The 15,208-nt window shown below is 43.5% G+C and overlaps 2 protein-coding genes across 2 annotated transcripts; both read right to left on the bottom strand.

Annotated features, from left to right (window-relative positions):
• Positions 1 to 963: 963 nt before the first annotated feature.
• Positions 964 to 7,579, bottom strand: dok3 (docking protein 3; the record flags this gene model as incomplete). Its single annotated transcript, XM_083651722.1, has 5 exons — positions 964 to 1,902; positions 4,136 to 4,323; positions 5,471 to 5,561; positions 6,142 to 6,453; positions 7,523 to 7,579. The coding sequence occupies 5 exons, from the start codon at positions 7,577 to 7,579 to the stop codon at positions 964 to 966; spliced, it is 1,587 nt and encodes a 528-aa protein (XP_083507848.1).
• A 388-nt stretch (positions 7,580 to 7,967) lies between these two features.
• Positions 7,968 to 14,829, bottom strand: ddx41 (DEAD (Asp-Glu-Ala-Asp) box polypeptide 41). The gene is made up of 17 exons (XM_083651586.1): positions 14,700 to 14,829; positions 13,721 to 13,816; positions 13,434 to 13,584; positions 13,170 to 13,244; positions 12,955 to 13,015; positions 12,725 to 12,861; positions 12,172 to 12,244; positions 11,929 to 12,082; positions 11,232 to 11,368; positions 10,629 to 10,791; positions 10,298 to 10,429; positions 9,997 to 10,068; positions 9,807 to 9,903; positions 9,185 to 9,334; positions 8,999 to 9,070; positions 8,609 to 8,719; positions 7,968 to 8,346 (listed from the first exon to the last, which is right to left on the bottom strand). Exons 1-17 carry the CDS (start codon positions 14,724 to 14,726, stop codon positions 8,210 to 8,212), a joined length of 1,845 nt encoding a protein of 614 aa, XP_083507712.1. The 5' UTR covers positions 14,727 to 14,829; the 3' UTR covers positions 7,968 to 8,209.
• Positions 14,830 to 15,208: the final 379 nt, after the last annotated feature.

Here is a 15,208-nt window from a genome sequence, read left to right as displayed (position 1 = left end):
TCTCTCACCACAAGAAGAGGGTCATCCTCCCACGCCAAAATAGTTGCCATGCTATTTGTGAATAAAGCTTGCTTGTCAAATTTTAACCACTGGTCTCTCATGATTGAAATAGAATCAACATTGGCCACAGCGTGGGTGGTACTGTATACACAAAATAATTTTAGAATAGATGCAGAAACTTTCCCAACGTATTGACATAGGTGCCAATTTAAAAACATGCACTACCATAGCTGGCTTATTGTATTTTATGTATTCATTTATTGAGACCAAAGATCAAACAAAATCTCTCAGGAATTGGATCCAAACAATTCATATTCAGGATGCTGTGTAGGCAACAAAGTTTATATTTTAAAATAAGATGCATCAATCACACAATTTACGGATTAAAATTTTCATGTCAAGATACAAATTGTCATGTACACAGGAAATTGTGTGCAAAAACATTTTCATATTAAACACACTATACAGGAACCTCCATCACAAAACCAGCCAGGTGTTTAGCTTATGAATTAATGTGACTTTTTGGTAGCACACTAACTTCCCAGCATGTGAGAATAACACTTAGTTTTATATAGTACTTGTTTATAACAGTGTTAACTAAGTCCTTATTGGAGGACTGGAGTGGATTTTGAGTTTGCAACAGACATCACTAATGACTTTTTTTTAATACTAAAATTCTAATTAAATGGATGAAAATTAAAACATTCACTTTTTTTTAACTGCAGACAAAAATAATCTACAGAATAAAAAATACTTATTTTGGATCTATTAAAGACTAAATAGTTAACTAAATAGACATTTGCAAGCCAAAGATGAATGCTTAATTACATATTCCCAGAGGAGAACAAATTGAAAAGAAATGAAGAAAGCAATTATACTTCAGGACTTCTATCATGCACTTCACTCAGCAGTGAGTGGATCATCCATAAATTAAAGGATGGTCTTGAAATGCACAATACCCTCTTATTCGTAATAGTGAGAAACTGGGGGGCTGCCCCTCCCAGGGGGGCTGCTCCTTCTACAGGGAAGAGGTGACTGGAGCTTTGCCAGGTCCTTAGAAATGATTTCTGACAACCTCTTTTTAAAATTGACAGGGATGTCAGTGGGGGCGACAGAGGGAGAGCGGCCCATAGCCTCCTGCACTCCCGTCATCTCCTCCGCTGCCTGGGCCTGGGCTTTGTATGGCTCCTGGGGCTGAAACCAGGGTTGGAGCTGGTTCTTTACAAGCGGCGGCGGCGGCGGGGGCTGAGGCTGCTGGTGTCGGGGGGGTTTGGACGGGGTGACAGAAAGCCCTTGCGGCTGGGGCAAAGCCTGCGAGATATGCTGGGGCTGGGAAGGAGGCTGGGGCACAGCCTGCGAGATATGCTGGGGCTGGGAAGGAGGCTGGGGCACAGCCTGCGAGATATGCTGGGGCTGGGAAGGAGTCGCGCGTTTTTTCACGACTGAATAGAGGCACTCCGAGTCGTCTTCCTCCGGCTCCGTCTCGAGCGGCATCCATTTGTGCAGGTTGGAATAAATACAGTTGTCCTCTCCGTCATCCCAGTTTATGCTCTCCAGGGATTGACAGCACCCGACTTCATCGTCACCTTCCTCTTCCTCCATGGTGAAGGTAAGGTCAGGTCTGAGGAGAAGGTCCGGTGCAGAGACAGTGTGGTTTATGGTTGCGTAGAGCCTGCTGGTTGACTCGTCCTCTCTGTCAGCAGGGATAGTTGGAAGAGGGCATGCTGGAGGCTCAGATAACGAGCGTACAGGGAGTTTAGGAGACTGGTCCTTTGGCTCCTTCTCCACTAGCAAGATCTGCTTGCCTATAGCCTGGAAGATCTGAAGACCGTGTTTGGACAGGAAGGTGAACAGCCCTTCTCCCGAATCACAACGATGGCCTGCTTCAATGCTGAACCCCCCCTGTGATCACATACAGTACACATGCATTAATACAGCTTATACACAACTTGGGACAAGTGAATGATCCCAGCTGGATGTCAAGTTCACCATGAATAAAATAACCAGAGCTGGAAAGTAACCAATTACAATTACTCTCGTTACTGTAATTGAGTAGCTTTTTTGTGTAGTTACACTTTCTGAGTAGTTTAAAATCAGTAATTTTACTTTTACTTAAGTCAATCTTGTTTTGAAGTAATGTATACTTTGTTACATTTGAAATCACTTTAGTTACAAAGTAAAATAAATCCAAAGTTTCCCCCAAGTTTTCTACGAAATGCGCACCAGAAACTGTCCAATCTATTGGCCCTCGCTTGCTACCAGTGTTGTCAACTTGTTTCCAAGGAAAGCAGCCATTGGCTGATCAGAAAGTCACTACAAGTCGACAGATGACATCATATTTCAATTTGCATATCAATATCCTACAGTGCCTGCTCGCAGCGGAGGGAGGGGGGCTACACCTACGCTGTGATCATCAGACCTCTCTGGATGACAAGAGAGTATCAGCCGTACCAAATGCTTTCCCTGCTTCCCACAGGTCAAAGGTCACATATGGCCTCCCAATGAGGACCCTGCAGGCCTGAATAAGGTGTGCTATGAGGTGGGCAGTGAGCCAGAGCCGGATGAGAGGGACAAGCAGACAGACAGGCCGGTCAGATATCGAGCTCCTGCAGCGCTACAGTACATCGCCCGCTGTTTGCCCCGGCCTGGAGCCCGAGTTTTGGACCAATCGTCAGCAAGCTGCTGTGCAAGCTCAGCCAAGGAGACGTGACCTCCGACGACCTCTCAACTGTCAGAAACAAACGCTTCCAGGCAAAGTCTAAAGCAGCTCTGTAGAGCCAGGAGGACCGCATGTTTATGATATCCCAAAATGGAACATCTATGATTCAAAGCAAAAAGATGTCTCTGTATTACTGTAATGAGTAGTCAAATTTGGGATTGTTATGGTAATTATGGGCAAAGCTGTCAAATGCATCTTGTCATCTGCTGCTCTGCTCAGTTTAATGCAATCAGTTTGTGATGCCTATTCCACACATGCGGTCAGCTAACTGATATTTTACATTCAATGGAAATGCTTGTTATGAAAGCAGTGATTGGAGCAGAAATCTTAACGAAAAATTTCACAACTAGCCTGACAATTGCTGTCTTATTATGGAGCTTCCTAGCTTACTAAGTACTTGTCCTCTTCACCATTGTTATCATGCTGTACTGTGATTTATTCACTGTAGTGTCTTATGGAGAGCTTTATGGGGCGGCTGTAGCTCAGGAGGTAGAGCGGGTCGTCCACCAGTCGCTTTGGATAAAAGAGGTCGGTGGTTCGATTCCCGGCTCCTCCAGTCTGCATGTCGAAGTGTCCTTGGGCAAGACACTGAACCCCAAATTGCTCCCGTTGGTGTGCCAGCACCCTGCGTGGTAACCTGCCGCCATTGGTGTGTGAATGGGTGAATGTACCTACTGACTGTAAAGCGCCTTGGATAAAAGCGCTATATAAATGCAGGCCATTTACCATTTTACCATTTATCGAACCGACACTATACTGTACAATAATGGATGTTTGCACAGATTTACCTTTGGTTGAGTGAAGTGAGTAAGACATAGGAAGAGTCTAGTTGCTTTTCAAAGCGAGGAGAAACTGTTATGATTCAACTAAAGGAATCAGCAGCCTTCATCGTCATCACGCCTACACTGCCACTTTGACCAGGGACCCATTCAACATCTGCAACTAGATTCTAACATTGTTGTGCAATTGTAAATGAACCCATCTGTGACAAATGGTAATAATAAAGTTGGCCAGATGATGCCACACCGATGACACCGAGCAATTGCGACGTCATCGGTCATGATGTCATCAGTGTGGGATGTTATGTCATCAGTGATGTCCCTTGAGCAATTGTGTTGTCACCGGTGATGATGTCATCTGCCCCTAAGCCACGCCTGCGTCAAAGCCACGCCGTTATTCGACTCGGACTCTGTGGCTTGTTTTATTGCACAGACACACACACACAAAGTAACTTTTACTCCGAGTACATTTTTAAATGACTACGTTTTACATTTATTCACGTAGATTTTTAAACCGGTAAAATGTCACCAAAGTAACGACTTCTTTTTTTTGTACTATTTCCACCCCTGAAAATAACACTTGTAAAAAATCAATTGGTGGATGTCTTCTGATGTCGGGGGAAATTGAGCGTTTTACCTTGACGTGTCCATATCTGCGTAGAAATCTGTACGGCCAGTGGTAGATAGTGAGACCAGTGCGGACACGCAGCAGCAGCGCAGCCTCTCTGTCTGGGGAGAACAGGTACTCTCCAGACAACTTGCACCTCCTCGATGCCTCTGTGGTCTGGACAGTGACGAGGTAGTGGCCTGGAGGCAGGGTCGGCTCTAAACATGACAACACATGAAGAGATATCTGCCATTAAAACAAGCACGCTTTGATCCCAGTGCAACATTCATGTGTATGAAAGTGCTGTATGTACATCAACTACAACAAAATGAATACATGTTTACTGGGCTTGAGATGTTATTTCAATATCAAATGTATGATTTAGCTGTCATATAGCCGGGGATCTTTTTGGCCATGCACTGCCCAGTTCTAGGCCAAGCAATAAATGGAATGATGAATTAATACACATTTAAACTATGCATAAAAATGTGTGCATACCAAAGCATGCATCAGAAAGGTCCATATGTACTGTACAAAGTATAGTGCTTTATTTCATATACCCCAGAAGACGTAGTCTAAGATGTCTATTAAACGTTCACTTTTAAACCCTATGTAGCCTCATTTGAGCCTAGATGTCTATAACCGTTTAGACGTCTTTTAAATGCTCAGTGGACATATTCTGATACAGGACAAGGGTGATTTAAAATTGCTTGCATTAAACCAATCTCTCATTGGGAACTCCAATTGGTAGGGCCGCCTGGATTTGCGGGGGGGGGGGGGGTGTAATCTGTTAGCAAATATTCAATAGAAATACATTTTTATAAGCCAGCGCTTGCTGACGCTAATGCTTTTTGGCCTTCATGTTTGAGTCAATTAGTGGCTGTAGCCGCTGCACGCAGCTATTCAGGGATTCTGCTGATGTCATGAACATTTGATGCTTTGACAATTAATCCTTATGCTAATATTTCCCTGTCTGTTCTCCTCGATCATAATATGTATGCAAAGTCGCCGACTTTATTGTGTATACGAAGTCCTTCTAAAATATTGAAGCCTCTGTTCTTAGGCGGGCATAATGAGGGAGGATTGCATTTGTTCATATATTAACAGCATTATCATCCTTTGTCATTGGGAAATACATAGTGGGTGTTTCTCATCCCCTGGCCCTTAGGACCCAGCAGCCTGCTGCTTTTCATTCTAGCCATCTAATCAGCGACTGGGATGCAAGGTGACTGCAATTAACCACAAACGGCAGCAATCTGGGTCCTGAGGATGAGGATTGAGAAACCCTGCAGTTGCACGCCACTAAATACTTTGATGAACTGAGTTGATTGTTGAGTGATGCTGTTTGACAAGAGCGATTATTACCAACGTTCCACGATGAGTACAGGACATTGTCCTCCATGGGCAAACTATTCCTTCTCTCCACAGCCCTTTTGTCCAACTCTCCGGGATCCTTCTGTAAACACAGTAGCACAGTAAACATGACATGGAGTCTACTGCACACTCTTATCTTATTTTATGGCTTGGATGAGGTAAGACGCAAGAAAGAGGGGAGCTTGTGCAAGCACAAAAATTGGAGAAGTGAAAAATGGAAAAAAAAGTGACAGATACCGTCTATCAACTTCCTCATCATGCTACCTACGTCGGTTCAGTTGAACCTTTCCCATAACTGTTCCGTTTACTACGTCTTCCCTTCTTATAATAGAGAAGGGAAACTTGCACTGGCATTTCATAATGAAAGAAGTGAAATAGACAGATGTGTAGTAGCCTACCTCAGTAGGCCTTGTGGTTTGAGTGTCCGCCCTGAGACTGGGAGGTTGTGAGTTCGATCCCCGGCCGAGTCATACCAAAGACTATAAAAATGGGACCCATTTGCCTCCCTGCTTGGCACTCCGCATCAAAGGGTTGGAATTGGGGGGTTAGATCACCATGATTCCCGAGCGCGGCGCACGCTGCTGCTCACGGGGGATGGGTCAAATGCGGAGAACAAATTTCGCACACTCAGGTGTGTGACAATCAGTGGGACTTTACTTTACCTGGAAGGCGAGATGGCAGAGGGCGCTGATCCAGTCCTGGCATGTGTCGGAGGCCAGGGTGTAGGTGCACTGGGTGGTGTTTAAGTAGAGAGCTTTGCAGCCCGCGGGGCAAGACTCCCCTGGGGCGGGGGTCACGCTGAGGCAGTCGCTAAAGCGCACCACTCTCCTCTCTGCTAGTTTCCGTTGGGATGGCTTCAGTCTGGAGAGAGAAGCATCGGTACCGCATTCACGCACAGAATGCAGCTCCAACCGGCCAATCCCAGAGGAGCTGGGCTCGAACAGCACCATCCATGTTTTCTTCCATGTTCGCAGCTGTCGTAGACGAGAGAAGCGGACGTTATTTCAGACATATGGAGGCCATTTACACCTGGCATTATTAACATGTGATTTCTGTCATCAGATTGCAATCAGATTGTGCTTGACCACTTGAAAGTACAGGTGTAAACGCCACCAAGACACATTGAAGAAGGATTGCAATCTGATCGGCCAAACCACCTCCGGAGGTGGTCAGGGATGCATTGTGTACACATTGAACACAAGTGTAAATACAATGTGTCCTCTAACTCTGCATACAGCAACTTTATGCGGATTGAGAGGACACCCGCATGTTAATGCCAGGTGTAAATGGAATCATTGTGGGTCTGTACACCAGATATTCTGAGAATCTCTTGAAAGCGATTTAACTCAATGCCTGAGGACTTTGGATATACTGCAAGACAAACCTGCAAACAAATTCAACAAATTGTTTAACATTTGTAGCATTGCCTAGTCTTTTACATACAAATGAGGCATTTTTATCACAAACACTTTTACAATAAGGGTCACTAAACAGTTAAGTAAGTGTAAGTGTTAAGTGAAGTTAAGTGTCTAGTAATCATTTACTAATTGTGTTCATGTTAACTTTGTATTACCTTATGCATTATTTATCAAGAAGAAGATGCATCAAGAAAGACATGTATGTTAGGGTTAATACTCCTGTCAGTGCCCCTGACCAAGGCACTGGCAAAAGAACTGGAGTTGGTCCCCGGGCGCTGCACTATGGCTGCCCACTGCTCCTAGTTCTAGGAAGGTTCCTAGTAGAGGATGGGTCAAATGCAGAGGATGAATTTCCCCAAGGGGATAAATAAAGGATAACTTAACTTAACTTAATAGTTTAGGGTTAGTTAATAAACATGAACTAAGGGTTAGCTAATGCTTATTAAGCATTAACTAATGTTTATTAAGCATTAACAAACCGGTAATGTAGTGACTCTTATTGTAAACCATGCCAGGTAAAATGATCGACTTATTCAGCGTATATAATGACTTCAAAGTATCTTGCCACCTAGACCACAATACTCAGACTTCTTTTAAGTTTGCAGAATATGCACACAAGACTTACTTTTCCAAACTTGACCCCCTGAAGGTACAGCATGCCCTCCTTAAAAATGACGTCCATGGCATGAGTCTTCTGTGCTCTTCTTCTTCAGCGGTCGATCTCACAGCAGCTGCTGCTCTGTGGCCACGACGACGTTACTCAAGGTAAAATTAAACGTGGTCTGAATTTATACGCCACGAGAATAACAGTTTCCTTTGCGTCATCAGTAAGCTCAGCTGCTTTCTTTTTTCTAGTTGTGCGTGTCCAATTTGGAGTCGATCGAGGACAAGATGCCTCTGATAAGCAACTTACAAAAGTTGTTGCAAAAGATTGGTCGTACAATTTCTGTTTGACAGTTTCCTACAACAAGCTTCCTTTTGCATTCCCACTTCTTTTAGCAACTTCCTCACCAGACAACGACCTACTGAAATCTTTCTATTCAACTAAATATGAACATAAAAATGCAGGTATTTTGATTTTATTTACAGACTAGTTTACAAAAGCAACACAACAAGTATGACAAAATAGGGGCAAAAAGGAAAAAGATGTGCAACCATAACCATTTCCTCTATCAGATCTGTGAGCTATGTTAGGCAATGCTAAAAATACAACGACAGTGCAATAATAACAACAAAAATGACTGTAGTTTGCTCAGAAATATTTCACAATTCAGTCCAGCAGTGAAGAATGATCCATCTTGAGAGAAAGACCTTAGAAGTCCATGGAGCTGTGAGCCAGGTAGTCCTTCCGCCCGATATTGGTGACCTGCTTGGTCTGCATGGCCTCCAGCTTGGGACAGTCTGTGATACGATGGCCAAGACCACCACAAAATGTACAGCCTCTCTCTCCTGTGAAAGCATATAACTTGTGTTAGAGGAAACAAGGGTTCTCCCACATTTAAAATGGCGATTACATAATTGATATCGTCTGACTTTTTACTAAGAACCTCTCCATCCGACAGTGGAAAATCAATAGTTTAATGAATGAATAGTAAGTTGTAAAGTGGAGTAAAGTGATTATAGAGCCAGTAGGTTCAAAGAGGCTCCTGAAAAAGAAGAGATCCTGAAGAAATATAGATGACAATTGAGGGAGTTGGTGTGACCGACTCACCTCCGATGTCCAGCATGGTCTCGTCTCCCGTCTGGAGCACCTGGAGGACAGGGGGAACCTTCTGCTTCGCCTCAATCAGCAGGGCTTTCAGATCCATCAGGACAGACTCATCTGTAGTGGAAGACATTCATATCATTTACCATTCAAAGAGTAAAAAAATCCAAAAGTACTGTAGCACACGGATCACGTGTATATAGAAACTTTTATTGAACGTTTCGACGCAGGGGGCGTCTTCATCAGAGTCCTCCTCCATCATTTACCATTCAATTTAGCCATGTAAAGACACTATAATATATAACAAATTAACTCTCAAAACCACTAGTCTTGTTCTGTTATTTAGTAACGAATTGGACTTTTTATTTTATTTTGATGGATTTGTTCGTCTCTTACCGCAGCCTTTGTTGATGAAGGTTGTGGCAATACCAGTCTTCCCCGATCGCCCGGTTCTTCCAATTCTATGGACTGAGGGACAAAACCATTTCAAAGACGTTAGAGAAAAGTGAAGATGACACACTACAACAGTTTTAGGGATTCTCTGTCACCATGTAATTCAGATCATAGACAACATCTCCTCACCGTAATTTTCTATCTCCTCGGGCATGTCGTAATTCACCACGTGCTGGATAGCAGGGAAATCCAGACCCTTGGAGGCAACGTCCGTGGCAACCAACACATCTTTCTTTCCTTCTTTGAACGCTTCGATAGCTTTAGTTCTTTCCTCCTGATCTAAAAACATAAAAAAAAAAATACATTATTATTATGATGATGATTATTATTTCGCATAACAATGACACATGAGGAATACTGAATATGATGACAGCCAAACAATCTATAGTACTTTCCTCTTTCTTTGAGATTTACACAAACTATGAAGTGGAACAGGAGACATTTGCAAGTAAGGATGGCATCTGGTGGCAATGACTAGTAACTACAAGGAGGAAGAGTTAACACCCCATTTTGGACATTTTGAATAGACATATTCAGCCCTTAAGTAGTCTTCTAACGGCTGATGTGTTTCCGCATTCTCAAGTTCATAAGTCGCAGATCTGAGTTAGAGGAATTTGGAAAACACTAATTCCTCTCTCACCATTGAGGAGTCTGAACGCTGAGATTGGGAAGACACAATACTGGACTGAGGGCGCTATTGCTATCATTTATAGTTTGTATTTTAAGTATTAGAATATAAAGTTCCTCCTACCTTTTCCTCCATGGATAGCCACAGCCTCCACTCCCTTTAGCAACAGATACTCATGAATGGCGTCTACATCTGCTTTCTTCTCAGCAAACATCAGCACCTGTGAATATGAGAAAAAGAGCCTTTAACTTACGGTCCGTGTTTAAATTCATTTGAGGTATACGGCAATCTCATAACATGTAGAGGTACTGACAGGAGGCGGGGTTTTCTGGAGACACTCCAGCAGGTACACCATCTTGGCCTCCTCTTTGACATATTCCACCTCCTGCGCGCGCACACACACACACACACACACACACACACACACACACACACACACACACACACACACACACACACACACACACACACACACACACACACACACACACACACACACACACACACACACAAAAGAGTTTTAGGTCCAGTTTGTCCATCTCTCACATCAATGGGCTTGTGAATTTAATGCAATACAATCCTTCAGTCCATTTCACTGAAAGATGAAAAAATACCTGGATGACGTCCAAGCTGGCAGCACCGGCCCTGCCAACATTTATAGTGATGGGTTTGACCAGCGCACTCTTGGCAAAGTTCTGGATCTTCTTGGGCATAGTGGCACTGAAAAGCAGTGTTTGTCTCTGGCCCTAAATGAAGAAATAAGTGTTTAAGAACAGGCAGTCTGATAAGTATTTGTCAGTTTCAGGACCGTTCTCATCTAGCGATGGCTATGTTAAACCAGGGCATGGGAAATGGTGGGACACACACACACACACACACACCGTCTGAAGAATTGATAATATGATTTCTGGCATTTGTCAACATCACCCACAAAGAAGACCTGACCTTGAAGTAGGAGAAGATGGTTCTGATGTCCTCCTCAAAGCCCATGTCTATCATCCTATCGGCCTCATCCAGAGCCAGGTAGCGGCAGATATCCAGACTGATCATCTTCTTCTGCAGCAAGTCCATCAGTCTGCCGGGGGTGGCAACCATCATGTGGACGCCACTGGAACCAACGCAATTCAGCATGTCAGCGTATGAGTTATTCCTTCATTATTTATTTTGTGAAACATCACATGATGGTAGTTGCAAAGTAACATTAACCACACACACACAAAGTACAGCGCCCCTTGTCTTGCATCTGTTAGAAAAGTGATGTGTGTGTGTGTGATTCTCTCCTGAAATGGTTAAACTCCTATGAGAAGTCCTGCACCAGGGATGAGCAACGAGCTTTTAAAATACAACTATATTACTCATTTACTGGACATGAGGTGGCCATCTTAGATGTCATGAAATTGTCAAGTATGCATGCTATCTTTAACCCTGATGCAAGATATTATAGCCATTGTTTTTTAAAGTTCTGCCTGTTTTTCCCCCCATCAAGTAGCTGAAAGAGTTCAAACTGCAGATTCTGAATGAGACACAGGGATCACAGCTCAGACTTACTTTTTAACTACCTCCATCTGGTCTTTGACAGACATGCCTCCTATGCAGAGGGCCGTGCGCAGCTGAGGAGTGCCCTCCTCCTCCAGCAGCTTACAGTAATACTCTATGATGCCATGGGTTTGCCTGGCCAACTCTCGCTGGAGGAAAGGAAGGGGGGGGTTAAATCAGACGTGCTTAAGGAGTCAAGATTTTAATTAGAAAGAAGAAAAAATATATAAAGCGCTCATAACTTCTCAAAAGCGAATATAGTCATCATGTCTAAAATGCAAACAGAGAGGGTAAAAAAATATAAATTTACTGTGCCTCAACCGTCTGATTCCTAATCTAAAAAAAAAATCCCAAATAATAATAATAATTCAAATTGAAAGTTGTAAATCAAATTGTAAATGGATTTACAGCATGTGGAAACTCAATGCATTTCAAATCCTGTCTGAAGCTGTAAACCGTTTGTCTGTAAACATGTATTGATGTAGACTTCAATTTTGAGTTAGGACATAATTTATCAGAAGTGTACCGAAAGACTGCACTCCATCTGCAAGTCATGTTGTTCAAGAACGAGTGAACAATTGATACATTAAAGAAAAGTCCCACATTAGAGCCATAACACAGTGATATTTTAGGAACCTCAGTTTAAACTTTGGTTATTGTATTTCAAACTGTACCATCATTCAAATAGGTTTGTGTTGCACAGTCTTACTGATGGACAGATGATGAGTCCGTAAGGTCCCTCTCTCTTGCAGAAAGGAAGCCGTTTCTCCTGCTCCAGGGAGAACATGATGATGGGCAGAGTGAAGACAAACGTCTTTCCTGAACCGGTGAAGGCGATGCCGATCATGTCTCGACCCGACAGACTACACAGACAGTTGAAGAAAGTTGACGTCAGTTGATGAACTGGTATGTGTGTGAAGTTGCTAAGGCCAGACTAAAATAAGTTACTTACACCGTGGGGATTCCTTGGACTTGAATTGGTGTAGGGTGGACAATGCCTTTCTTTTTCAAACCTTTCAGAATCGCTGCAAACACAATAAACAGAGATCTGTTGTCCACTGTCAATAACACAGCGCCATTACAGGAAGGATTTGCCCATTTTCAACCCGCTTTGTGTCGTTACAATGTCCGTAATTATGCAGATGGCCAGCGTTTACCTTGTATTCATGTTTTCCTCTGCAGTTTATTCCGGCACTTCCCTATCAGTTCTGGACATTCTGGACGCGGAGGTGAACAGATGTTGCTCACGAGCGGCTGTTATCGCTTATTTTTTCTGTATGCGCACATCCACGGAGAATCGCATTGAGAGCCTTAATGACTCGTATCAGCTGGCGGGGGCGGAGTTTATGGAGGCAGACAAATGGATATTTCTCCATGAGGAAAACATACAGGGAAGGTAAGCACTGTCCATCTACAAAATACAACGTGGGTTGAAAATCGGCAAAGCCTCCCTTTAAACGCCTCATACAAATAGAATGGTACAACGAAATATGAGCTTTTGAAACCTGGGGGAAGCTTCATCTCCCTGAAGCTTTTGATTGGAGCAGGAACGCCGTCTCCGTCGACCAGGATGTGGAACTTCTTCCTGACGCGGTCGTGTCTGGCGTCGGGCATGTTCAGGATGTAGCGCGGAGGCTTCCAGCTACAGAGGACATTCAGGTTATAGGTGAGGCAGAAGGACTCCACAGTCCACATAACAATGTCACTTCATAGAATTTGTTCATCAAAAACTCACCTAGTTTGGATTGGATCATCATATATGATACCTTTGGCCATTTCCTTCACAGACATCAGAGCTGAAGGCAAGAGAATTGAAGTTAGAGGAAATAAATTGTGCGGGTTAAAACAACACTTTATGTTTAACATTTGATTATTCTGATAATATCGGAGTATTAATAGTCCAACACTCCTTCATAGGATGATAGGAACTGGACAGAATCAGCATTTTACCTCTTCCCTCTGCAACGCTCTCAAGAATCTTCTCTTCCTCTTTCAGCTGCTTCTCCTTGGCCGACTCCTTACGGGCTGCAGATAGATTCCCACAAAGTAGATGAAATGTCACAGAATCGCCTCAAATATCGTAATAAACAACAACCAAATAAATATGATCTTATGCAGTGGAAAGAATGAAACTGGGAGCTGTCAGGTATCATCCAGAGTGGGCATGGTTGAACCTACATGCCATCCAGAGTGGGCGTGGTTGAACCTACATACCTTCTGCTTTCTCCTTGAGGTGCTGATGCTGGTCCAGGAGACTGACATTGGAGCGTGGACCGAGACCTTCATCCTCGTCCCTCTGCTCTCCTCCGCTGTCTCTCAGCTCGTCATCCACTGCCTTCCCCCGCACACGCAACATCTTCTGCAGCTGGAAGGTAAACACACACATTTTATGGTAATGCCAGGTTCCCTAGATTGAACAAAGGATCAATCTGTGTCGTCCTGACCACATGCCCATAATTACAAAACGGTCAAGCAGGACGACGACGGCGGCGGTAACCTACCATTTGTTGTTTTCTTATTTTGACAGGAATGTATGGAACGTAGTCGTCATCCTCAGAACCCCCTGAGCCCCGCCTTTCTTCCTCCCCCTGGAGTCTCTGTACAATTAGAAGAAAAAAATAGCACATTTATTATTAACTAGGCATCTTGCGCACTCGATTCCTTCACTGCAGCTCGGCCGCTGTGCGGGCTCACTTGCTCCCTCACCCGCCCTGCAGCTCGGCCGCTGTGCGGGCTCACTTGCTCCCTCACCCGCCATGCAGCTCGCCCGCTGTGCGGGTGCCGGGTTCACGTGCTCTTATGACATCACTGATGATGTCACAACTGCGCATCACTGATGATGTCACAATTGCTCTTATGACATCACTGATGTCACAATGCTTATGACATCATCAGTGATGTCACAATGCACAATTGCTCAAGTGACATCACTGATGACATAATCAGTGATGTGTGTGCCCCCTTATGCCATCACTGATGACATCATCTGTCTTATGACATCACTGATGACATAATTAGTGATGACACAATATCTCTTTGCTCGACCCCATCCACATACGCTAAACCTTGACCACATAAGTCCCAACATTACGAAATAAAAATAGTAATAACTAGTATTATGTCATAGTAACAATGGTTATTCCTTTTTTGGTAGAAGCCTAGTATTTTCCCTCTAGCCGTTTAACTTCTGCCTCTAAAGGAGCTAACCTAGCTAAAAATGCTACCATGAAAACAAATAAGGTTAGCGTTGCATTGTTTTCACAAACTGCATACGGAAGGCATATCGTCTTCAGTTGCTCTCTTTCAGTTTGTGAACTAACGTGACATGTCCTCTGAAACGGCATTATTCAATTATGATTAGCTAGCTAAATCCATCTGCTGTCCAGCCACAGACCAACCAATACATAGCTTAGCTTACTTAGCTAACAGCTAATGTAACGTTCGCCAGTTCATATTTGGACCGGTGTAACGGCGACTTACCTTTCTGGGTCTATTTTCAGTCTCCATTTTAGTTATCAATGTTGCAATGTCCTACCTATAATAAAGACACGCCGTTATGGCCAATAAAGCTTGCCTAAGATCCAGTCAGCTACCTAACGTACATGTTTGTATACGAAACGACAGGGGAACGTGTTGTTCATGTACGGAGTGCGGGCAGGGCCAAAATTGGTCGACGCGTTGCTCAAATAATGTTCACAAGGGGTCAACAGGCGCCTCCCTCGTTCAAGGTGGTTTCATAGTCTGGTGGTTGACAGTTGTAAGTCTGGTGTTAGCATGACCTTGTTGTACAGAAGCATCTCATGTTCATGAACATTCATGAGAGCCAAAGATAAACTTAGAAAGCAAACACCACACTTTAGTTTGTCAAAACTGCAATGTTTTTAATCTTTCTGAACGAAAGATTTTCACAGTATCAAAATTGAATAATAATAATTAAAAAAAGAAAAGAAAAAGCCAACATACACTTGGCTATTACTGGTATAGTATAA

The sequence above is a fragment of the Poromitra crassiceps genome (assembly GCF_964638095.1).
Source record: "Poromitra crassiceps genome assembly, chromosome: 15".
Taxonomy (NCBI): domain Eukaryota; kingdom Metazoa; phylum Chordata; class Actinopteri; order Beryciformes; family Melamphaidae; genus Poromitra; species Poromitra crassiceps.
The sequence above is the reverse complement of the archived record's forward strand: the minus strand, read 5'-3'. Positions and strand labels throughout refer to the sequence as shown.